This window comes from Carassius carassius, chromosome 27, assembly GCF_963082965.1.
Source record: "Carassius carassius chromosome 27, fCarCar2.1, whole genome shotgun sequence".
Classification (NCBI taxonomy): Eukaryota; Metazoa; Chordata; class Actinopteri; order Cypriniformes; family Cyprinidae; genus Carassius; species Carassius carassius.
The window spans coordinates 18,218,354-18,245,033 of NC_081781.1; the positions used below are offsets into that span (position 1 = coordinate 18,218,354).

General features: G+C 35.8%; 2 protein-coding genes across 2 annotated transcripts; both read left to right on the forward strand.

The window, feature by feature from the left end:
* The first annotated feature begins 626 nt into the window (after positions 1-626).
* vipas39 (VPS33B interacting protein, apical-basolateral polarity regulator, spe-39 homolog) lies at positions 627-15,611 on the forward strand. Its single transcript, XM_059513634.1, is given in 18 exon segments — positions 627-947; positions 4,981-5,086; positions 5,174-5,315; positions 5,408-5,420; positions 6,433-6,489; positions 6,830-6,922; positions 7,041-7,052; positions 7,054-7,075; positions 7,187-7,289; positions 7,483-7,510; positions 8,364-8,437; positions 8,520-8,603; positions 10,025-10,033; positions 12,901-13,018; positions 14,080-14,121; positions 14,525-14,701; positions 14,786-14,875; positions 15,234-15,611. Coding segments are annotated over 18 exon segments (1,347 nt in total). The 5' UTR covers positions 627-851; the 3' UTR covers positions 15,315-15,611.
* Positions 15,612-18,883: 3,272 nt separating this feature from the next.
* gpr132b (G protein-coupled receptor 132b) lies at positions 18,884-22,552 on the forward strand. Its single transcript, XM_059513546.1, has 2 exons — positions 18,884-19,054; positions 20,757-22,552. The coding sequence occupies exon 2, from the start codon at positions 20,759-20,761 to the stop codon at positions 21,845-21,847; it is 1,089 nt and encodes a 362-aa protein (XP_059369529.1). The 5' UTR covers positions 18,884-19,054; positions 20,757-20,758; the 3' UTR covers positions 21,848-22,552.
* The last annotated feature ends 4,128 nt before the right edge of the window (positions 22,553-26,680 follow it).

The window sequence follows — 26,680 nt, forward strand, 5'->3', positions numbered from 1 at the left end:
TGCTTCGGGCTGTTTATTTTCTAACCGATATAACTTTATTATTGGTCAAAATTTGGAGTATATGACTATTTGATGCATTGGTATGACTTTAACTGCAATTACAAAATCTAGTTAATTACTAACATCTAGTGCTATACAATACTTTATTAAGATTAGATTTGAATATACAAAATAGAGACAGATGCAGAGGTTGGAAAATGAGGTGCAGCCCCACATAACATGTAAAGAACTATATATTTAAAAGTATATAAATATTAAATTAAAAATAAAGTATAAAGACTTCATTTTAAAGTCAGCATGAATTGCTGACAGAAAACAGGCAACAATAATACCTGAAAAAAGGTGTGTAATGTAATAGACAATAGTTGTTCAAAAAAGTTGCTTTTTACATTAGTTTTAAAACTTTTATTATCATGTAACTAACTCGCTAATGACTATTTGTAATACATACTATGTAACACATCTACAATACAGCAGGAAATAAATATCACGTTTGTAGGACTTTTATTTTGGCGACATATTAAAAACAGGAAGTAAGTTGGTAGAAAAGAACTGACGTTTCATGGGACGATTTACCTTTTCCAAGGTAACGTTAAGTCTGATATATCGTTATAAAATTATATTGCAGTTTTTGTTTGTCATGGTCCAAGCAACAAAATAAAATCAATGCATATGAAATAGATACTTCTACAATCTTAGCGAATCTCAAATGCCATAGTGGCAATTTAAGATGACAGCAGCACATTAGTAGATAAAGATTCACCTAAATGAAGTGTCCTGGAGCTGAGGGCTTCTGAATAGGTCAGATGGATCACACTGAGGGATCAGTCTAAACCGTGTATGTTTTTCAGATGTCACGGGCCAAACCGGAGGAGGATGAGTACCGGAACAGCTCCAAATTTAAAGTGTTCACATTTGATGATGATGATGACGATGAGTTTTCACGGGTAACGTAACTCAACTTCATTGTGTTTCTATTCAGTCCAACGGCCGTTCACCTCAGCAGTGTGACAGGGGAGAATAACTGCACTTTATGATCCATTCAGTGCTTAATTTGTAAATTGCGAGGTCCCGGAACAAAGCGGGGTTACGGATCCAGCATGTGATTACAGGAGGGAGAGGTAACGGAGCACTCGCGCAATCACATTGCTGGACCAGTTTAAGTGATTTTAAGAGCGTGCACCAGTTGCGTTTAGTCTGTAAGGTCATGAATAACATGGAAATGCCATGCGATTTTAAAACAACAATTTCCAGGACTAAAAACATTTTGTAAAAGTTGTGGAATTTTATTTTTCAAATCACTGTGTAATAGAGTTATATTTAGTCAGGTCCTAAATTTCTGGGTGTAGCTGTATTGTATGGTTTTAATAATTCTCGCAGCTTTCAAGTTTATAATGAGGGAAATTCCTGCATTTATTCAACATAGATTTGAATAATAAAATAAATCAACACAAACTATTAGATTAAATCAGTCATTCGAACCCAGTCTTTGAATTCATGAACTCTCTCGGAGCGCGCTTCTCATCAAGTACTCCTAGCTGCAGACTGTAGCGAGGTGACGTCACGTATGTGTTTACCGCGCATGCGCAGTAACGTATATGTATTTACCGTAAATACGAGTGTGCGCCGTACTGACTTTCATTAATGCGCATATCCAGGTTAATTCACTTCAGGATGTTCATAAGGTATGGTGGATATGAGATATTACTTTTGTTTACTTAAAAATGTGCGTTTAAATGTAAGAATGCTTTGTTCATAATTATAGAGCGTGTCATTGGAAATGTGTGCGATTTCAAACATTTATGACATGTTTTATGATATAGTATTCGAATGATGGTCTTTCAAAGTCTTATTTCGCCTAAAATGAACTATTAAAGATGTCTTAAAATAGAGCAGAAAGACTTTATTAATATAAGTAATGCCATTGATGGTTGCATGCATTGCAAAAAAATATCATATTTGTAATCTTTTCATTAACATTATCAAAGATTAGTAGATACTGTAACATGTATTGTTCATTGTTAGTTCATGTTAATTAATACATTAACTAGTGTTTATTAATGACACCTTATTGTAAAGTGTTCCCTCTTAAATTGACCTTCATATGTCTTAATATGACTTTTTGGGGACATTGTCAGTGAGAAGAAATTCAGAGAAGAGACTCACTTCATGTGGCTAGAGTACTGTAATTATCTGTTTTTCTTTCTCTGACAGACTGTATAGCCCTCAACTGTAAAATTTTCAAATTGAAAAAAAACTTCAAACTTTCAGGCCATGCTTTCTCAAGCCAAGCCAACCTAAATTTTGACTTGACAAAATTTATTAATTTAGTTTATGTTAATGCTGGTTATAAATTAAATCTCTTAGGTAGTTTACAGACAAAGAAAATAACACTTTTTCTAACACCATGCTATAATATATTTAAAAATAAATTAAAAATATTTTCCTTGTATGGCTCTTCTGCCTTTCTTCAAAATGATTTAATATTGCTTTAGTATTGTTTGTTCTTTTATGGAAATTAGGTGTCGTGAACTGGAGTGCATTGTCTGAACAATACAACCTGAGTTCCGGGCGTCATGTTCTCTGACCCAGTGCCTCCGGTGCAGTGAGATAAAGCTGTCCACCTGGCTGTGAGGAATCGCAGGAGGAGAGTCCTGTGTGGGTTTTATCCATTCAAAGAATTTGAGGGCTACTGCTTGGCTTATTGTTTTATTAGTGATGGAGGTGAATTTCAGATTTTTTTTTTCTTTTCTTGTGTCATGTCTATAGTCTTAACAGAAAATAAAATTGTATATACAAATATATTTTCTGTTTTGTTCTTTGAAATAAATAAAAAAAGATCACTGTCATCAGTTTTTTTTTTTTTTTGGAGGCACCATCCATAAAATGGGATGCAGACACTGAAAATATACTGTATGTAGTCAACTTTACTTAAACTACTTTACTGGCTTAAATGTTTCACATGCAGTATTGCTAAAGCAAAAGAAAAATGTCCAAATTTATAGTTAATAAATAGATAAACAAGAACCATAGCAAAGGAAAGATTAAAATAAGAAAGGCAGTGGCTATTTACACTAAGTGCAAATGGCTATAGATTCTATTTATTCTATGTTAAAATAGCAGGATTTTCCATTAGAGCTGACGACTGTACTTTATCTGTTGTAATTTTGACTAGCTCAGTAAGAAATATATAAGGTGCCATTAAAGTGTAATATTACAATATACACAGTGAAGTAAAGTGCAACAGAATGTTAATATATTGTAAGACAGATATTACAGAATAAACTTTAATTCCGTATAATTTTACCTCAGATGAAACATGGTTAAAATAATCGATATGGGCTGTTTTTTTACATGCTTACGGTGACGTCACCGCGCTACAGTCTGCAGCAAGGGGTGTCTCCTTCTCATTAGCGCATCTTGGCTGTACTAAAGCGACCTGCTGCGCGCTGCGATAGAAGACACACATTTCGATCGGGACAGCTGACAGAACTGTCACTTGACTAATCAGGTAATTGTTGCATTGTCACAAAAATGTATAATTTGAACACCTACCTTTTAAGTATTTTAAGTCATTTGGTACTGGTGCGCTCCAAATTCTGTGTGCAGTCACAGTCACATCCAAAGCTCGCGCGTATAAAGCTGCCTCGCGAGTATAATAAACGAGTTATTTTTCATAGTCTTTTTTTTTTTTTTTAAGCATCCAAATTCAAACAATATGATGTCTGATGGGTTTTGACAAATAAAACTGTTTCATGGCACACTCTACTAAAATACAGGGGGAAAAGAAAGAAAAGGCAGAAAAATCAATAATTAAACAACACTGCTTGTGTTGTATCAGACACGTGCAATTAACATTAGGCTATATGAAAACAAGCTCAAATGGAGTTAACAAGGTCTTTGGCCGGCGAATGAGGAGATCTGTGTTTTGTCTGCATCTGAGGCAAGTGCAGCGCATTAAATGCCATCATCACCTTTTACAGGTTAGGGTATAACGTTTATTGTTGCTATGGGCGCTTAGTTTTTTCTTGTTGTTTAATACACTTAGCCAAAATCTCATGATATAAACGATTAAGCACTTATATGCACAGCAAGATATTTAAAACATACAAAAGTATTTTGTCTAGATGGCAAAAAACCTACTTCTCCAGTCTTCAGGCACACACAAACAATAGCCTTAACAGACATAGTGTTTGAGTAAAGAAAATGCTGTAGCTACTATTCAAACAGTTATTTGTTTACCCTTGCTTTGCGGATAAACGGAGATCTGTCTCCTTCAGGCTGTGCGCGCGCGTCAATCTGAGTGAAGGCGCGAATTGACGAGGTTTCGCGAGAGCTTGAGGATCAAATGGGATTACGAAGTTTTACAAGCTCCTTTAAATACTTATAATTGGTTAAATATTTCTAAAATCCTGTGATTTAAAATAATAATAACGAATTAAAATAGAGATATTAATTTTGGATAATTTTTAACGGCACATATCTGGCTATTCTCTCTATTCAACCCTAAAACCCTTTCATGTGGTTAAATATTATGAACACAACGACGTCTTCTCGAATTTAAATAGTTTGCTTTTTGTTAGAACGGAGCCAAAGCAAAATATTTGCTTTTATAATTAATTAACTATATAATTTCTATTCGAAAATTCGTTTTTTTTTTTCTCTTTAAATCAGGTCAGTTGTTTTGTATGTTTTTAAGTGGGAGCTTTACAGAAAATGGTAAATAAAAGGAAGTATATTAAACTGTCTAAATTAAAGCAGACGTTGGCAAAGAAAAACTCTCACAGAGGTCTGTTTTTAAATCTTCTTTATGTACACTATATAGTAAGAAAGGAAAGATTAGAGACCTATTCTTACAGTCAATATTCTTTGTATAATATTTATTATATATATTTCACATTGTCCAGCCATTTTCTCTAGAACCACTCTGTGGTGCTCAGTTTAAAAAGCTCTAGACAACATTGTGTTGTTATTTCCCAGCTGAAAGAGTCGAAGCGGGCCGTGAACAGCATCCTGGTGAATGATGATGAGGATGATGACGAAGATGATGATGAGAGAGTCAGCTGGAGCGGGGAACCTGTGGGAAGTATGCAGTCCTTTCACTACTCTCTCTTTATCTGTCTTTACCGTCTGTCCTTCATCTGGACGCTCATCAGTTTTTGTTTGTGTGTAGGCATCTCTTGGTCAGTGAAGGAACCCGCCTCCAGTATCCGCTCAGGCAGCGAGCAGAGCTTTCCCAAAATAGACACCACTCCGTCATGGTCTAAACAGGGGTCTGGATACTCCCTGAGCTCCCTGTTTAAAGGTAATCTACAGTGAAGAGTTCTTGTATGTTTTAGTTCAGTCATTTTAGACTCACCAATCTAACTCTGTGTATATTCCTTCAGCAAAGAGTAAACCTTTCCAGTCCTTCTCCGAATGTAAGTCCAAGTCATTGAAGCATTTAGAATGATTTATGCTTCTCATGTGTTTTGAATGAAGTGTGTCTGTTCACTCTTTTGACATCTGTTGAGAAAGCCCAAGTCAGATGGAAAGGTAACACACATTGGCCACTATTCAAACATCTGGGGATAAGATTTTTAATGTTGAAGAAAGACAGAGAACACCATCCTGTTAAACGCTAGTGAGACTCATACACTTACTTTGATTTGTAAAAGGACTGAAAATGTTTTCAAAAGACAAATTTACCTCTAACACTAGCCTGCTCTATTCTTTATCTATTATACTGATTTAATTTTTATGCATTATATAATTAAAAAAAAAAAAAAAAAAAAAAACCTTGCTATGTGTACTGCGTTGATTTGATATAGCACTTTCATATGATTGCTCTTTTGTTGATTTTGATTGCTTCCATTGTCCTCATTTGTAAGTCACTTTGGAAAGCATCTGCTAAATGACTAAATGTAAATGTTTTTGTTCTTCAAAGCTTTTTTTTTAACAAAAATACAGTCGAAAAGTAATATTGTGAAGTATTTTTACTATTTAAAATGACTGTTTTGTATTTTAATACATTTTATATAAATATGATTTATTCCTGTGATGGCAAAGCTGAATTTTCAGCATCATTACTCCAGTATTCAGTGTCACATGATCCTTCCAATCAGTCTAATGTCCTGATTTGATGCTTAAGGAGCATTTATCATTATCAATGTTAAAACAGTGTGCTGCTTAATTTAAAAAAACAATTCAGAAAGCTTTGATGTATAGAATGTTCAAAAGAACAGCATTCATTTAACAATATAACATTCTAAAATTCTTTACTTTCACTTTTATCAGCTGAATGCATCCTTGCTGAATTAAAGTATTATTTTCTCCCAGAAAAATAAACTTCCTGAGCCCAGACTTTTGAATGGTAGTGTGTGTGTTTGGCCAAAAGTTTCCACTGTGTAATTTAAGATTTTTTTCTATTTATTTGTTTTCTAAATGCCATAGGATTTTGTCAGTGACCTGAGTCCTGAGGAAACCGTGAGAAGAATGCAGAAAGGACGGGTAGGGGGCAGCAAAGAGCTTTATATAGAAAGTATTTTTACTGTTAACTGATACAGTAAATACAAGATGTACAACACTAGAAAGTAGGTGTAAACGTGAAGTCAGGAGATCTGATATATTTGAATAAAGCCATTTATTTAATTCTCAATAGCAGTAGGTGCAGGCCCCTTTCTTTCCATTTTATATTTTTAAAATATATCTGCTGTCATATAACAAAATATCAGTCACATGATTTTATTTTGCTTACAAAAAGGATTTCGTCAGAATATATGGCTACATTTGAATGGCTGTAAATGGTAAAATATGCTTTTCTCATCTAATTAAAATGATTCTTTCACAGGCTTGTTCTCTAGAAAAGTTCTGCTCTCTGCAAGACAAACTTCTGCTGCTAGATGAAGCCGTTGCAGTTTATGATGTCAACCTCATCACTGCTGTAAGCCGCACATCTCTCACACACCTTATATTGAACCACTGCTATGACTTTATGAGGGTTCATATCAGTAGGAACAGCTTGTGCTTATTAACTGATATTTTGCATTTTCCTACTGCAGGTCTTGATATATTTTAAAAAAGTCATTAAGCAAAGGTGAGATGTATTGTGATCTGTCATTGCTCACCAGTTCCTTCTCCTTCTCTTGTTTTCTAAATAAGTACAATATTTTTTTAGAAAGTATGTTTTTATTTTTAATTTTTGCAGAAATTCTCTTTCGAGAGTTAATGGAGAGAGATGTGGCTTTGCGTCATTACGTGCATTATTTAAAAGAAATGGGAGAACAAAAGCTTTTGGTTGAGTTACTGAAGTAAGTTTATATATATATAACTTCCTCTTTTAGTGAGAAACGTGTTAAAAATAGTTGTCTACAGTGTCTTTGTTTGAGGGCGGTTGGCATCTCTCCATATATTAGCATTGCTTATTTGATTTGAAGAGTTGGCTTGTGTGTGTTTCATTTGAATAACTGTCTTTATCACGTTGGTCACCTGACTATATTTTAGGGCTCTTGGCAGGACAGAAGATATGGCGGTAGGTACTAACTGCACTTACACACTCAACTGTCTTTATACTCACAGCTGGTGCACACATGACCATACATATTTAACCCTCTATAGCAGTGTCATCTCCAGGTCATATGACTACATTTGTCTTGCTCCAAAAAAAATGCACCTCCCAATTTATAAATGCTTTCTTAAAGAGGAGGGGAGAGCCCAGAATTAACAAATAGAAATGCAAACACTTCCTATTTGATGTGTACACGTGTCCAGCAGTACCATTTTTTTTTCTTGTGAATTTTTTTTCTTAACCGATGTTCCAAACATTTCATCTAGATAAAAAAAAAGTTGATTAAGATAACATTTAAATTTTTTTTAATGATTTTGCACTTAGTATAAATAGCATCTGTCGCTAAGAAAATGTATTATTTTCACTTAGCCTTAACAAAATGAACACTTTTCAGCTTTCTGCTAAAATGAAAGTGAATAGACAAGGATGTTGAACATTTGTAGTAAAATAAATTAGGTAACACATTACAATAATTAGATTTACAATAAATAGGTTAGTTATAGTATTTATGCATCTTCGTTAATGTTAATAAAATACAACTGTTCATGTTGGCTCAGATTCATTAAGTAATATTAGCAGATGCAGCTTTTGATTTCAGTAACGTGTTAGTAAATGTTGGAATTAACGTTTACAAAGATTAATAAATGCTTTAAAAGTATTTTTCATTGTTTTCATTTGAACTAAAGTAGTTAACTAATGTTAACAGGTTGAACGTTAATGCAAAAGATTACCAATTTTTTTTTTTATCAGTAAGTTGTAGTAATGTTTCTGTTTGATCACACATATGTTAAACTGGCTTCTTTTGTATTTTAAACAGTTGATGCAATACAAAGAACACATAAATATTAAAGATGAAGGCCGAAGAAGAGACTTCCTCAAAAGTTGCCTCAGGTAAAGATCTTTCAGAGGAATTCAGTAGAGAGTTCAGAATCATCTGCTGCTGACCTTTAATGATCTCTCTGTTTGTTCTCAGCCTTCCTTTCTCTCAAGATGATGCCTCTCATGTTCAAGACCACTATACACTCCTCGAGAGACAAATAATCATAGAGGTGAGGGAGTCCAACCAATAAACTATTGTTTACTGTTCCCACATTTAAGAATAATAGTCAAGAGATTGAAATGATGAAAGAGCACTAATAAAAGCAGTGCCAAAAACGGCACAAATCTCTGTGTGGACTTTTCGTGCAAACAAAAATCTCACTGGATTATTACATTAAATGGCAAAAATAATGTTTGGAAATGTAAACTGATATTTACTACTGACACACTACAGCAAAAGATCAAAAATTTTTGTTGGTGAAAATACTAGTGGCCTTAGACTTTTGCACAGTACTGTGTGTATATATATATATATATATATATATATATACACACACACACTTTATACTTTTATATATTTTGTATATATATTTATATATTTTTTACTTGATTTTTTAACTTTCCCTATGGTATAAAAAAGGGGGGGGGGGGGGGTCAAACCTTTGTCACTTTTTTCACTCCTGATGAGTTTGTATGCACAAGCTAGTAATGGGCTTTTGGTTAGTGATTTATTTAGTGCTACTAGAACTCAGGGGTGCGCCAACACTGATCTTGCATACCCCTCAGCAAATTTGCAGTTGTGCCCCTGAATAAAATATGAAAATGATGTAGTGATCACCAAAAAAAAAACAAGACATTTTAGTTTGTTTTTTAAGATCATGAAAACCAAAAGGTGTGAAAAACCTTTGACTGGAAGTGTAAGTATATGAATAATTGAAACACTTTACTGAGCACTGTAATCTTTGTAGCGTATCTGACCCGAACCAGACAAATTAAAGAGTCGATCAGGACTTTGGTTGAAACATGAGCCAAATTCCTCAGGAAGGCAACAGGGGGTCATAAATCAGTCCTAGTGCCACAAGTCCGAAACAAGTTAACCAACCAACCAACTCTTTCACAGAACAGCTTTCGACATTAACACCATTCGAACAATTATTGACAATTTCAATTCGGAGAAGAGATTGTCAAATTCGGGGCAAGTAATTGAGATGCAACGCCGGACATCACATGTAAACCCATGAGAGTAATAAACACTTCTCCCACCTAGCAGAACCAGACTGAAATTCCTAAAGCCTGGAACACACCAAGCCGACGGTCGGCCGTCGGGCAGTTTTTGTGCGTAGGCCGACTAAGTTTCCTCAGTGTGTTCCGCACCGTCGGCTGAAATTGGTCCTCGTCGGCTTTTCTTCTGCTGATTCGACATGTTGAATCGGCGTCGGGCCATCGGTGAAAGAGGGAACTCTGATTGGCTGTTCAGCTTAGTGAACGAGTCAGTGGACGAGAATAATAGCAAAACAGCAAGCAAAGTCAAAACGGTACAGATAGAGGCTGTTCTAATGATATGTCATCTTACCTGATTGTTCCTTGGCGAATATTTCAATATTAACACGAGAGGAGTGGAATAAAGAAAGTGTTTAGCAGGATTAATATTCAAAACAGTAAGCACGTGCTGCTTTGTTTACGGTTTGTATAACTTCAGCCGGCAGCATCAGTTTCCCTTTTTGAATGACGAATATAGACAGATATATCTGCAGAAATAGACAGTTGTCTCATTTACATGCAGGCGCAGAACGCGCATTCAGCCTAACAGTCAGCAGTAGTTCTCTCGTGTGTTCAAGTGCAGCTTTTTACCCTGACGCGAGGTGACAACACAGTTGGCTTTCATCAGCGATAGTTCGTCAGCATCGGCTTGGTGTGTTCCAGGCTTAAGGGGGGGCCTTTTAACCTCTGGTCTCCACAGAAATCTTTGTCAGAGAATGACACAGAAACTGTATTTTATAGATATAAATGGACCAAAATGGACTCAAAATGACTTATAAATGAATATCAGTCCACTTCACTCGCTTCACTCCATATTCATTTATATGTAACCCACACATTTGACTATAATGTTATAATCACTTATTGTGTATGTCTTTTAATAACTATTGGATAACTTAAGGATATATATTCATGTTTCATATGTATGTGCTTGAATCTGCTTGCTTGAAACAGTCATGACCATCAGTTATTTGTCAAATGTATCATATTCTTGTTATAGGAATCATGTCCAAAATTAGACCCTGCAAGAGCGGAAAAATTCTGACCACATGCTTGATGTGATAACATATGATTTATGATACCCCCGAGCCAAGACAATATCTGATTGGTCAAGACAACATTTGAGGTTTAAATACTTAGGACAACATTAAATCTTGCTTTTAGCTTTTAGCTTGCATTAAGCTTTTGCTATTAGTCATGTCTGCTTTTAGCTTGTAGCTTTTTTTTAGCTTTAAGGTTAGCTTTTGCTATCAGTCATGTCCACTTTAAGTATGCTTTTAGCTTGTAGCTTTGCTTCTTAGCTTTTGCTATTAGTCATGTTTGCTTTTAGTTTGCTTTTAGCTTTGCTTCTTAGCTTTAGCTTTTAGCCATGCTTTTAGTCATCGCTGTTCTTTGAGCGTGGTTCCAGCGTGCTTCGGCCTGCACGCCTGCTGCTACTTAGCCACGATGAGAAGAAACATCAAACTTCTTTTCTTTTCCGTTTGAGAGTTTCGTGTTCTGAGTTAAGTTTTGTAACGCCGTGTCTCCGAGCCTGACCTCGAGTGCCCGTTTAACTCCAACTAGCCACACAACTCTGCATCGTCAGCCAACGCCCAACCACGGGCTTCCCAAGACGTCACTTCAGCGACTACTGAACTTCCAGCCAATCAGCGACATCGGGAAACCCCCTTTCAACTACAACTTTACACAGGAGACGCAAGTACTACCTCCAGACATTTGTACTGGTGTATCTAATATAATTTTAATCTCATTGAGGAACTCAATGCTAGGGCTAATTAAGTGATTGATGGCTGTTCATGTCTATGCAATTTCACGTATTGCTGTAAACTTGGGACTTCACATTTTCATTCTCTTAAACTCATTCTTTCCCTAACGTTCGATCTTCCTGCAACTTGTGTGAATGTGTGAGTGCGTATGTTCATGTGTTAGATTAGTTTATGTCTTAGATTTATCTAATAAAGCCTTATTCATATCGAAAAGAGAAGTATCTTGTGTTTTGTGCTTACAAGTTAATGTCTTAAACTGCCGATCTTGTTACTGTGCTAATTGATAGTGTTTTCACTATAGTTTGGATATTAATATCCAGCGCAGATTTGATGTTAAACGGCTCGTTCAGTGAATCGCAGGGGTCTCAGTGATCAGCCGTGAAACAGTGATTCTGTTCAAATTTCCTTTAAATCTTAAATGATCCCCTTTGAGCTAAATTGACCTGTTTCCCTTACAACTTCTACAACTAAATAATAACAATATGTAATATAATGGAGAACAATAATTTATGTACTGCTAGCAAATGGAATTGGAAAAATAATGCCACACCCCATCCCAAATTTCACCTTAAGGAAAAAGACTTATTTTCCCTGTATATTAAACAAAGATTGTTGAAACATCAAAAAATGACACAGATGTTGTTGATTTCTTCCTCACCTTACCATGATGTTCCTCCGCACCTCCTCACTCTTCCTCTTCCTCTTTCCTGAGGATGATGTGGTAGGTGACGGGTCTCTGTGTACAGAGGGAAGCCAGACGGAGGGGCTCTCAAACTGGGTTACATGGCAGATGTTTCCTTTATTATGAAACAAAAAACAAAGGTTGTTCTCACTTTATTCTTATGGCTCAATAGCACACATGAACAAGTGAGTTTCAGTTTGTATCGGTCAGCTGTATAATGTGAATATAGTTTTGTTAGAAGGCAAGGTCTTTACTCTTGATCTGTATTTTCTGGCTCAGCTCACTATGGCTCAGTGCATAAAATAATGTGATTTCTAGGTTACTGCATTGAAAGATTGTTTTAATCACTTGGTAGATAATAAAATGTACAGATTTACTGAATATAAATTTTTTTTCTAACAATGGCAAATTAGTTAGCATTGTAATATGTTTTCTCATACAGCCTGTATTACACAATTGTGTTGATAAAATAGTTTGTAGTGCATTTTCACTGTGTTTTCTGCTGTTTATAATATTTGGCAATAAGCTGAGCTCAGAAACGTGACTGTTATTGTTGCATCTGGGACAAAGTGCATCGCCTCTCACACATGCAGTGTGAATTCAAATCTTTTATTATGAGTGCTGAGATGAATGTGTGGCACAACCGCAGGATGTGTGAAGCAGGCCTCAAGACTAAGTACTCGATCAGACATGAAAAACTGACTTTCTGAAGGAAATATCCTAATGCTATGGTCTATCAATTCATACAATTGTTGTGTACACTGTATTTTTAAAAATGCATGTATATTTTATTATTAATATGATTTTTTTTATTTTTTACAGACTAGTGACAAGAAGGCAGATGCAGAAATCTTTAAGAAGTTCCCTAGAAAAGCATCCATCCTTAATATGCCAATCATCACCACATTGTAATACTCCTGCTTTTATCATTACGGAGAGACAGAGGTACAAGATCACCTTTCACTTCTCCACTATATTGTAAACATACGGAAATTACTACTATTATTTATAATCTAGAAACGTAATATCATCAAGTATAAGCGTCACTATCTCTTGACCAATTTGTACGTATTTTACGAGGTGGTTAATTCGTACGAACTCGTATAACCTCACTTGTACAATTTTATACGTTTTCTGTGCCGGGAAGGTATAGGGACGGTGTTGGGGTGGTCGTTCATACGCATTCCTACAAATTTGCCACCTTGTAAAATATGTATGATATGTTCACAAAACAGCGAACTAGTCACCTCATAAAATATGTATGAATACAATATTCACTAAAGTTTTAAATTTTGGCTGTTGGAAAGATTTTGGTTTTAAAAAAACTCACCATGGTAAGGATTTTTTAATATTGTGAAATATTATAACAAATTAACTGATTTCTTATTGAAAATATTTTAAAATGTCTTCCGTGTCACTTGATCCTTCAGTAATCAGTCTAATATGCTGATTTGCTGCTTATAATAAACATTATTATCAATGTTGAAAACAATATATATTTTTTAAAACCGTGAGATATATTTTTTAGTATTCTTTGATGAATAAAAAGTTCAAAACAGGGTTTATTTAAAATAGAAACATTAACATTTAATATAATAAATGTGTTTACTGTCATTTTGATTAATTTAATCTGTCCTTGCTGAATAAAAGTGTTGTTTTCAAAAACGTTTGAAAAGTAGTGTATACGGTAATTATATAAATATTTGTAATTATTGTATTATATTAAGTTGATCTTTTTCATTTAGTAAATCATTTACTAATTGAATAATTCTTTTTCTTGTACATCTCGTTTCCCACAGCATCAGAGAGCTTTTAGAAACTTAAAAATAAAAAATATATCTATTGTTTTTTATTCTGAAACCTAACCAGCTTCATCGTTTGATTTCTGAAAAGTGCTATAAATGTCACCTGGTTTGATATTTACACATTTTTAAGTGTGGTTTAAATCTCCAGATATGTTTTGGGCAACTGTATTTCAATAATTGTCATCATTTTTTATTCCACAGGGAACTTTTAGCAGCCCTTCGAACATTAGAAAAACTTTCCGGGTAAAATAAACTATCATTTGTCATCAAATTGTGTTTCATATTTACCAAATTACAGCACCATGAAAAGTCTGGACACACTTGCTCATTCTTTAATATTACTTCTTTCAATATGAAAATTATCAAAGCTATAAAATAACACAAATAGAAATGTGGGAATTGTCAAGTGACAGGACTATCATATATTTTGGATTCTTCAAATGTATCTTGATTATAACTTTTATCATGTAGTTTTCATATTTGCTAGCAAACACCTACACCTTTAGATGTTTCTACATCAGTCATTAGAAACACAAATTCATTCAAGTGTGTCTAGACCAGTAGTGTCTACACAGCATGTGTGCAGGTTTGTAATAACAGTCTATGGGAAAGAGTTTCTAAACCATTCATCTTTGCATGTTGGCAGATTTCAGAAAAGCAGTATATTCTCACGGCTCTTTGCGCAAGAGCCAAGTTGAAATCCTAGTTTGATGTGGATAGTCTGTTCAACACCAAGAACTGGCTAGGATACACCAAGAAAAGATCTCCCATTGCCTTTCACAGAGTGGTGGACATCCTGCAGAAGAACAGCGCCCCTCTAAACGTACGTCAGTTTCCATGATGTAATAAACCTGTTCGGTTTCCTCACTGCTCAGTCTCCTCACATGTGCTTTCCCATGATCTGCAGGTGCTGCAGGAGTACATGAACCTCATCGATGACCCAGAGCTCAAGCTCAGCGTGGCTCTGAAATATAAATGTCATGACATCGTCATCAATGTGAGTTCATTCTCCAGTCACTCTGCCAGTGTTTCTCAGTGTAAATCACTGTATTTGTTTTGCTCATTCAGACATACAGAGACCTGAAGGACCGGCAGCAGCTTGCTGTGTACAGAGAGAAGCTGGAACGAGACTCGCCTGAATACAGGAAGGTCCAGGAACTCCTCAGTAATGCTGTAAGAGGAAGTGAGACTCTGCTCTTGAGCCATTTTCTGAATGAATCACAGTGTTGCATGAGTAGGTTTGAGGAGAAATCTTGAGAAACATCTGACAGTAATTTATCAGTGTCTTCTACAGGTCACTTCATCTGTTGCAATGCAATTTTGTGCTTGTGGTGAAGTACTTTTTTGTTTTTCAGCAAATCAGATGGAAAAACAGACAGTTGGAAAGAGTGACACGAGGCAGTGGTGGGCAGATGTGTGTCAGAGCTCTTTCATAGACAGTGTTACACAAAAAACACTATAAAGCTGCTTAATATGGAGTTAATCCTTAACAAACAGGAATGAGATCCTCACAGCCATTGAACTATTCAAAGAACCAGTGGAGCGAGTCATTCAGAGTGATTCTTTTGCAAATGCATCTGTTCTGTGTATGATTAAACTGCCAACTCTACAGCTGAACATTTCTAAAGGAAGGCTATCGCTGGTGGCTTATGTGAAGAGCGTACTCTTTCACCCCTCACACCTTTTTGTTAGCACATGTATGAAATTTAGAACATTTCTGACACTCTTTTTATTTTAGTAATAGTTTATATTACCATACCGGTTTTCTGGTAAATATCTGACTGTAGATATGAATAAGATAAAAGCTGTTAAAGTTGTTTCAACAGTACAGCATTGACACAATTACAGGGTAAACTCACAGTTTCTGTAAATGGAGGCAGATTTATAACCACAAACGAGTGCACAGCCGCAGAATGAGCCAGGAAGTTCCCACACTGTGTCATTTTGAACCATGATGTAAATTGTGCATCATATAACCTTTTTCATTGGAATTCCACAAGTTTTGGTTATTTCAGAATCGTTGTGTGTACTCTATACAGCTTAAATTCAGAGCTATTTGTGAAGCCATTAATGGTTTCCAGAAAAAATCTATAAACTCCTTTAAATGAAAAACAGTAGAAAACACGTTTAGAAACTAAAATCAAAGTGTCATATTTATGAACAAATATAGTAGATTTGTCATCCCATTATAAATTTTTAAGTTGGAGCTACCAAATTTACACTTACTTTCAGTTCATTTGCAAGACGTTTATAATGTTACCAAAGATATGTCAGAGAATCTTGAAAAAAAAATCATGGTTTTCACAGAGATATTAAGCAGCACAACTGTTTTCAACATTACTAATGGCAAGAAATGTTTCCTGAGCAGCAAATCAGCATAAGACCAGGCGCGCAGATGTCACTAGGGACGGGGGGGGGGGGGGGGGGGGGGGGGGATGACCCCCCCAGATTCATAGTGACCCGATCTGTCCCCCTCACTGTCTCAATTAAAGGCTCTATTGGTAAACAGAGGATTAATCGGAATTTCCGCTATGACATAAGCTGTTTTTTTAATGTGGCTGACACTCCCTCTGAGTTCAAACAAACCAATATCCCGGAGTAATTCATTTACTCAAACAGTACACTGACTGAACTGCTGTGAAGATAGAACTGAAGATGAACACCGAGCCGAGACAGATAACGAACAAAACATTGACTCGTTCACGAGTCAAGAACTGTTTCTGTCAGACGCGTCTGATTCGAGAACCGAGGAGCTGATGATACTGCGCATGTGTGATTCTTCGTGAAGCAGACCGACACACATGGCGTCTGAACTGAACTGATTCTTTTGGTGATTGATTCTGAACTGATTCTGTGCTAGTGTTATGAGCCCAGGTAAACCTAAGGCTTGAATCAAGGGCAATCATCGTAATTGACGCCATTATACGTCGAGCGCAAAAGAACCGGTGAACCGCTTTCTTCAACCGGTTTATTGAATCGAACTGTCGGAAAGAACTACTGGTGATCCGAAAACTGATGCAACCGGTTCTTCACTTGTGAACGAGTCAGTCTTTTGTTCATTATCTGGCTCGGCTCGGTGTTCATCTTCAGTTCTCTCTTCACAGCAGTTCAGTCAGTGTAACGTTACTGTTTGAGTGCATTCATTACTCCGGGATATTGGTTTGTTTGAACTCAGAGGGAGTGTCAGCCACATTAAAAAAAAAGTTAACAACTTAAGTCATTTGTGGATGAATGCGTATTAGAGATGCGAACCGTTTAAAAAAATGCAGTTCGATTTGGTGAACTGAATGATTCGTTCGCGAAACGGATATCCAGCTGCTTTGCTTTGAACTCTCTCACACAACAGACACGGAAGAGAAGACAATACTGAATAAAGTCGTTGTTTTTGCTATTTTTGGACCAAATTGTATTTTCGATGCTTCAAAAAATGCTAACTGACCCTCTGATGTCACATGGACTACTTTGATGTTGTCTGGACATGGACAGTAGACCGTACACACAGCTTCAATGGAGGGACTGAGAGCTCTCAGACTAAACCTAAAATATCTTAAACTGTGTTCCGAAGATAAATGGAGGTCTTACGGGTTTGGAGTTATTAATTACATAATTTTGCTATCTGGGTGAACTAACCCTTTAAGAGAGTTATTTTTACATCTTTTTTTAAAAGTTTAAGTTAAAGTTAATGCAGATTTTTTTTTTTTAGACCAGCTGAAATATTCTTCATATAAATTGTATTTTCTGGAGGAGGATGCTGGCTTTTCATTGTAGGCTATTAAAATAACTGGTTCAGGTTCATTTTACTGTGTTAATGTGATACAAGAAAACTAATATTTTTATTTAATCCTAAAAAAGGATAAACTAATAAAATTTATTTAAATGAGTGGCCCACCACTAGGATGATTTGCAGTGGTTTCTATTAAATACAGAATTCAAATTCAGAAAAATGTATAGATCTATATATTTTTGTATATAATTTCATATAGTTACTATCACACAAAGAGTGACGTTTTTCTCCAAAAGTCAGCATGTGATATTTTATTCAACAGTTCATTAAACAATAAGTTAATCTCAAGAGACTTAAGTTTTAGACAACATATTCCCTGTTTTTGCTGTATTTCTAAAAACAAAAATCATTCCAAACAGTCACTGTTTTGCGTCTCTGAGCAACATGAAAGTGTTTCGTTCCTGAATGAATCAACCGTTTAAATGATTCGGTTCAATCAAAATGACTCCCTTATTAACAGTGACTCGCTGCCATCTACTGGAGGTTTTAATTTTACATTTAAGGAACCTTTTTTATTTTTTAAATAATTTCAAATATCAGTTTTCAATGTTTTATGTTTAAAATATCAAAACATTATTTATTCATTTGTAACTGCAGGTTAAAGTATTCAATGTCCCACAGAGCTGCATTAAACAGTGTAAAAACATCTAAATGGCACCTCAGATGCAGCTTCTGTTTTCTCTGCATTGCAAAGATCAGTTTTGTTGATACTGATTGCATTTGCTTGGTAACAGCCCAAATGCAAGTATTTGACCTAAAAAAATGGTGCACAGGTAAACAGTAAAGGTAAAAATAAAAAATTCAGGAGTCAGCTGTAGGCACAATTAGAAATAAGATATCAGCAATTGCACACTCAGCAAAATATTGTCAAATTGTCGTTATCGATAAGAATCCCAGAAATCACAGAGATATCAACCCTTAATTTTTTTTCTTTCTTTATTTTGATGTGCCACCCCAAGATTTACTGTGGCCTCATCTGGGCACCCCATAAAATTTTTCTAGGGGCACCACTGACTGTAGGTTTAATATACAAATATTTAATGTATGTCCAATAATTCGAAGTATGATGGTGGGTCTGAATTTTTTTGAAACTGTTTGCAGACTGTTTCAAATTCTAATCATCGATTCTCTCACGTAAACCCACACCGCGCCCATGATGCTAAAATAAACGTTCTATCTGCGACTCTCTTTGCTTCATAGTTTGTATTTTTTTCTTTCAGTTATAACACCTTATTTCCCACAGAAAGCAGATGTTTGATGATCACATGATCGTGTGTGTGGTAGAGATGTGCGTGCGCGCGCTGCCCCTCATCCTTACACGCGCTGCGCTACTCCACTGTAATTTAAACGGTTATGGCTGAAGTGTGGACACATTCTTAACACCATTTAGAGGTAAGAGCCACGCCATTTTATACGTTACATTTATAGAAAATGTAATTTATGCTTTTACATATTGAGATGCACCAGTGTTGTTGTTGCAGGAATGTTCAATTTGAACTGAAACACTTTAATATAGCTTACGATATTAATAACTAAGATTACTACATTAGATAATGCTTAGAAGATCGTTAGTTCGAAAGTTGGCTGATAGATGAGATTGAAATCCTATCTTCGAGGAACCTTATGAGGTTTTAAAAACATATAGATCTGAAGTGTTAAATGTCATATTTAACAAACATCATTTTTAACTTGAGAGGTCCGGTATGGTTTGATCTCAGTGTCAGCAGTAAACAAAGGAGTCATGAATATTTAATGAAGTGTCAGTTTGATTAAGACTCAAAAATATCATATGTTTCGGTTCTGATACATTTGGAGTGCATTAGTGATAACTAAAATAGATTTCAGATAATAAATATCGGTATGTCTGGCATCATCTTGCTGTTGAGCATCATGTTTTAGCTTGTTTCCCTGAATCTGCCTGGAGCGTCTGAAAATAAAGGTCTCATACACTTGACTGAGCATCGCCAGTGTCTTGACACTAATGATATGGGATGAGCAAATAAAAGGTTTCATCTGATCCAAAAGTCACAGTGTCTGTCTTAACACCCGTACAGAGATTTAATGACTAAAAGGAGGTCACAGTTTGTATTCTTCTTTGTGTCTTTTCATCAATGCCATTATGCCAGAACTGTTCTTGTTAGCATCATTAGGTCAAATAGAGGACTTGCACTATTTACTTGGCCAATTCTCTGTAGAGTTCAAGTGCAAGGTCAGGGTTTTTTCCCAGTGTAAAAAAGGGAGTGACTGTTAGTCAGCTAGTCTTTAGTTTGCAAAACCTATGGGTGGTTTAACTGTTATTTTACCCTCTAAATGTTAAAAACATCTTGCTCATTGACTTCCTATTGTATTTTGGTCTTATTAACAATTCATTTCAAGATTCTGAAATGTCTAGTGCGAGACTGTTATTCACATAATTCATTTAGCAACAAATGTGGTTTCCACTAGCATGTTTTCATTCTGATGCACTAGTTTTCCCCTCTGTGGCGGTCTTGTCTGGTTGGGGCACACGTAGGGAGTGTGACAACGTGCTGTGTTGAGATGAAGGGGAACAGGATGTTTTACTGTGGTTAAGACATGGCAGGATCACTGAAACACTACAGACAGTGTAATGCGGTTAGATTGGAAAGTTTTAGTCTTTTGCTGCTTATCAGTGATCAGGTCAAAGAGAAATTACTTTTATCTGTGCCAAATTATCAACCTTGTATAATTCAGTGATTGTGTGTATGTTGGATGCCTCAAGAGTGAAATACAGATTTTAGGTCCAAAACCAAGAGAATTATTGTAGAAAAAAATGGCTTTGAATGTGGATATTATTTAGATTCTGATCTTTGACAGATACCACCTTTTTGTCAAAATCCACGTGTGAAATAAACAGAAGCAATGGAAAAAGTGGAGAAAAGTGACTTTGAGCTTTAACATAAACATCTAGTAGAATTAGAATTTAGAAAAAAAATCTAAACATTCTATTTAACTTTTAGTGTGTAGAAACAGGCATTTACCTTTTGTTATTTTTATTTATTTAAATGTTATTATTTTAAAGTTTTAAAATGTGTACAATTTTACAGTTTCTTTTCTCTCTTTATTTTCCCCCCAGATATGATGCATGCATCCACTATGGCACGGAGCATCTTGATGACCACGAATGAGAGTATGAATGTGACCTGTAAAATATCTTATGAAGATGACCGTGTTCCTCTTATGGTGCTCTACATTGTGGTTTTTATCATCGGCTTGCCAGCCAACCTGGCCACGGTCTACCTAACCCTCCACCAGGTGTGTCGTAACAACGTCCTCGGCATCTACCTGTTCAGTCTGTCCCTGTGTGACCTTACCTACCTCTTCACGCTGCCTTTGTGGACTGTGTATGTCAGTAGAAACCACGAGTGGCCCTGGAGCTCCATGGCCTGCAAAGTGACTGGCTTTGTGTTCTTCAACAACATGTACATCAGCATCTTCCTGCTGTGCTGCGTGTCCATCGACCGCTATGTGGCAGTGGTCTATGCCATTGAGTCTCGCGGCCTTCGCCAGAAAAGGGTCGCAGCTCTTGTGGCGTTTTCGACCTACATGGTGGTGGGCTTGGCTCACGTGCCCGTCTTCATCATGTCCGAAGGCAATGCTGACGAAGGAAATCGCCGTTGCTTTGAGCCCAACCAGGGATCAGCGATAGTAATGGGATTCAGCTACGCTCGCGTTTGCATTGGCTTCTTCATCCCCCTCGCCATCCTGATCTTCACCAATAGAGCCATTCTTGCCAACGTTCAGGCCAGCACGAGCCTCAATCCTCATCAGAAAGAGAAGGTGCGCTACCTGGCGGTGACTGTGGTGGCTTTGTTTTTGATCTGTTTTGCTCCATACCACATTATCTTGCTGCTGCGCGCCATCAACTTCCACTTCACCAAGCTGCATGAGGATTGTTACTTTAAAAAGCACATCTACATGGCCTACAAAATCTCTTTAGGATTGTCGACATTCAACAGCGCCTTCAACCCCATTCTCTATGTGTTTTCCAGCAACAATATCCGTCAGGAGATCAGAAGAAGCATGGCGTCACTGTGTAACAAAGTCAGCTTGAGTCAGCGATCCACGCACAGCAGCCAGCACAACATGCACAGCTCTAAAAGCAATTCAGACCCCGTCCCAACAAAGGACGGTCAAATGAGGACAACTTGTCCCTCTGCAAGCTAAAATTTTAGCTTATGTTTAAATTTTTTGCTTATGACTTTGAAGAAAGACAAATCAAGGTTGTTGAATGATCAATAAAACAACAACTCGAAGTTCGACAGATCTTGCAATAAACAACAAAACAGTGAATTTCCTGTTTTCATTATGATCATTTCACACCTCCGAATCTACTTCCGTCACAGAATGTTTCTATAACACCCAGTCTGAGCTGCAGCTTCAGAATACCTTGGACTCCTATCTACAGAGCATTTTCTCAAGATAGTGTTGATAAGCACAAACTCAACAGACAGGAAGAGGAAATCTGACCCACTTTTAAAATGATTCACTTCACGTTTTGTTTTTGCATGGCCTTTATCTAAAATCAGTCATACCAAAATAACTGACACTGTGCATGAAAGAAGTTCACAAAACAAAATATTAGATGAGATTGTGGATAATTCTCAGAATTTCTCCCCAGAATTTCAGACATAATGTGGGATAACATTCTATTTACTTTCTACTAAGTGCCTCAAAACTGATCTCAGATTAAGTTCTACAAACAGGGTTCCCTCGCTTCTTGATAGTACTTGAATATCAGACACATGAATTCAAGGCCTGGAAAGTACTTAAAAGCAAATACAAGTCCTTGAAAGTGCTTGAATTAAATTTGTTTAGTAGAATGGTGCTTTTTCCAAAAATAGTTCTATATGCGCTGTCAAAGTCAAAACGAAACAGTTTTTTAACAAATCTGAATCAATTACCCATTCATAAAGCCAATCACTTGTTTCGTTCCTGAATGAATTAGTCCTTTGAACAAATCAATTGAATGAATGATTCAGTGACACACTCAATCATTCGCCGCCACCTACTGGCAGTTTTACTTTAATTTTTAAAGGATCTTTTCTGTTATTTAATTTGTGAAATATTTCTATATTCAAAATGTTATATTTAAAACTTTAACCTCAACAATAATTTATACTGATAATACTGATTTCATTTAATTGGTAACTAATTCTTATTCTACTTGATTTTATTCTTTCATTTTAATTAGAAATAAAAAAGCTTATATATATCTTTTTAAATTTGACATAAAAGATTACATACTTTTAATAAAGTTAGAGAAATGCCATTACAAAGGTGTAAAAACTAAATTTCCTGTAAATAACTTTGTCAAATATCATCTCGTAATGGGAAGGCTAATATTTGATCAGGATTTTTGATTATTGATTAAAAGATGCTCCTGAAATGTTTGACTCTGCTTCATATTTTTTTACATTTTAAAAGAAATGTACAGCACTGTTTAACCCCTTTTTATTAATTAAAAAATTTAGAAATTCTTTAAAATTTAAATATTTGACAAGACTTACAGCAAAAACCAGTTTGATTCAAGAATATATATATATATATATTTATCAATATTTGAGAAATTGTATTTGAATGTTATCAGTGTGAACTCCATTGACTTCAATGGATTTCATTAAATTCCTTTGAACACGACTGCTCAAAATGGTCTAAATTTATGAAAACTAAACAATCAAAACCTTATTACTCAGATTTTTTTTCATGTAAATGTTTAGTATTAGTTAAATGTTAAGTAAGAGGTCTTTCATGATGCTACATACTGTATGCTGGGGTGTAAATTTGAATAGGCGCTTGATCATAAAATAAATGGTGCTTTAAAAAGTCCTTGAATCTGGTGTTCATGAAAGAGTGGGAACCTTTATTGTAGTGGCTTACTTTGTAAACATGATTTCTGATTCCAAGTGTGTAGCTGCAATGTCATACGGTGTATCAAGCCAGCCAATCAGATTAGAGCTTGCTGTTTCAAACTGTCAGAAACTTTTTTGCTAAATTTGTACTTTTAGGGGTACAATGGCTTTTCACTGGGACAGAACCCTCAAAAGGATACCTTTGTACCTTACTGGTGCTAATATGCACCCTTCAGGGGTAAAGATGCCCCTAAATTGTGCAGTATCTTAGAGTAGTAACGTACCCTTAATATAGGAATATGTACACTTATACTATTATGTATATAGGTACTATTATGAATCCTTTAGGGTTAAAGAAGTTGCAAAAGTTTGCTTTTTAAGGTACTGCCTCAGTGACAAACCGTAATCCTCCTAAAGGTACAATATATATTTTTTTTTTCTCTGAGAGTGTGGCAAGTGATTGCCTTTTGTGTGCAATAAAGCTTCAAATGGTGAATGGTGTGTTGCCTATAATGACATACAGCCTCACTTTTTTATGTTCTCACATAATTAACAGTAATACAGATTCAGTGTTTTGTTTTGTAAATTGAATGTCAGTGTTAAACTGCATGCAGTCAAGTGATGACTGTTCTTTGGCAAGTTTTTATGTACAAACATATTTCTTTAAATGATTTGTTTGTGTGTGTGTTTTTATAAGATTTTATAATGGATGTGTTTTGCATTGATTATTTTTGTTTTAATGTTATTTTAATGAATTTCAATGGCTTTTTTCTTTATAGGTGGATCACTCTTATTTTGCTATTTTGATTTTCCCATTTGTACTATTCTCCCAGATTTAATTTGTAAACAAGACCAAAATAAATTGCAGTCAAGCTTTTTCTCATAAAGTCACCAGTATTGATAATTTGCACATAATGCTACTCTTTTAAGAAACTATAAATAAACTCAAGCGACATTACAAGAGAAGCACATGTGAACTTGGCATGGACTAATTATGGTTTTAAGAGTATGATACTAAAATGAGTAAATAAAATATTTCAACAGATACTGCATTATGATTCAGCATTACATATGAGTTGGTTTCTGAGGACTGATGATTAAAATTTGGGTCACTGAAAACTGTCTCTGATATGTTGACTTATTTGTGTGCTCTTTTAAGTATGAGAGATGTGTATAAATAAGAAGAAAAGAAAAATGCTGACTACTGTAAATCTATTTCTGATTACATGCTAAGCCAGTGCAGTAGTTTAGCATCCTTCCTCCTTCACACTTCTGAGTTTCAGCTTTGAAATCGCAGGAATAAATTACATTTTAAAATATATTAAAATAGAAAACGGTTATTTTAAATATTATAAATTGTTTTTGCTGTATTTTGGATCAAATAAATGCAGGCTCGGTGAGCAGAAGAGAATTCTTAAAAAAATCTTATTGTTCAAAACCTTTTGACTAGTATGTGTGTGTGTGTGTGTGTGTGTATACAGGTGCTGGTCATATAATTACAATATCATCAAAAAGCTGATTTATTTCACTAATTCCATTCAAAAAGTGAAACTTGTATATTATATTCATTCATTACACACAGACTGATATATTTCAAATGTTTATTTCCTTTAATTTTGATGATTATAACTGACAAATCCCAAATTCACTATTTCAGAAAATTAGAATATTGTGAAAAGGTTCAATATTGAAGACACCTGGTGCCACACTCTAATCAGCTAATTAACCCAAAAAACCTGCAAAGGCCTTTAAATGGTCTCTCAGTCTAGTTCTGTAGCCTACGAAATCATGGGGAAGACTGCTGACTTGACAGTTGTCCAAAAGACGACCACTGACACCTTGCACAAGGAGGGCAACAAACGGCGTCAGAAGCGTCTAAAGACAAAAAGGACTGGACTGCTGCTGAGTGGTCCAAAGTTATGTTCTCTGATAAAAGTAAATTAAGCATTTCCTTTGGATATCAGGGTCCCAGAGTCTGGAGGAAGAGAGGAGAGGCACACAATCCACATTGCTTGAGGTCCAGTGGTAAGTTTCCACAGTCAGTGATGGTTTGGGGTGCCATGTCATCTGCTGGTGTTGGTCCACTGTGTTTTCTGAGGTCCAAGGTCAACACAGCCGTATACCAGGAAGTTTTAGAGCACTTCATGCTTTCTGCTGCTGAACTTTATGGAGATGCAGATTTCATTTTCCAGCAGGACTTGGCACCTGCACACAGTGCCAAAGCTTCCAGTACCTGCGGATCATGGTATCCCTGTTCTTAATTGGCCAGCAAACTTGCCTGACCTTATTGTGAAGAGGAAGATGTGATATGCAAGACCCAAGAATGCAGAAGAGCTCAAGGCCACTGTCAGAGCAACCTGGGCTCTCATAACACCTGAGCAGTGCCACAGAGTGATTGACTCCATGCCACGCCGCATTGCTGCAGTAATTCAGGCAAAAGGAGCCCCAACTAAGTATTGAGTCCTGTACATGCTCATACTTTTCCTGTTCATACTCTTCAGATGGCCAAGATCTCTAAAAATCCTTTCTTTGTATTGTTCTTAAGTAATATTCTAATTTTCTGAGATACTGAATTTGGGATTTTACTTAGTTGTCAGATATAATCATCAAAATTAAAAGAAATAAACACTTGAAATATATCAGTCTGTGTGTAATGAATGAATATAATAAACAAGTTTCACTTCTTGAATGGAATTAGTGAAATAAATCAACTTTTTGATGATATTCTAATTATATGACCAGCACCTGTGTGTGTGTATGTATGTATGTATGTGTATATATATATATATATATATATATATATATATACATATATATATATATATATATATATATATCAAAGTGTTGTTGGGCCACCTGCATTAAAAAATCCCAGGGCCGCTTTTTTGTCAGAGTCCAGCCCTGGTCATCTGGCATGTCTGCCCTCTCCTTCCACTACAAACATCATGAATAATTAACTCAGTTACCAAGATATGTTCCTAATTGGCCCTTCCCTCAATAAATAATTAAGCAGCTAGCAGCTGTCCTCAGCCAATAGAAAACAGTCATTCCTTTGGTGACCGCCCCTGTTGTGATGCGCTGGGACTGACTGCACTCTTAAAAATAAAGGTTCCAAAAGGGGATTTTCACAGCGAGGTCAATAGAAGAA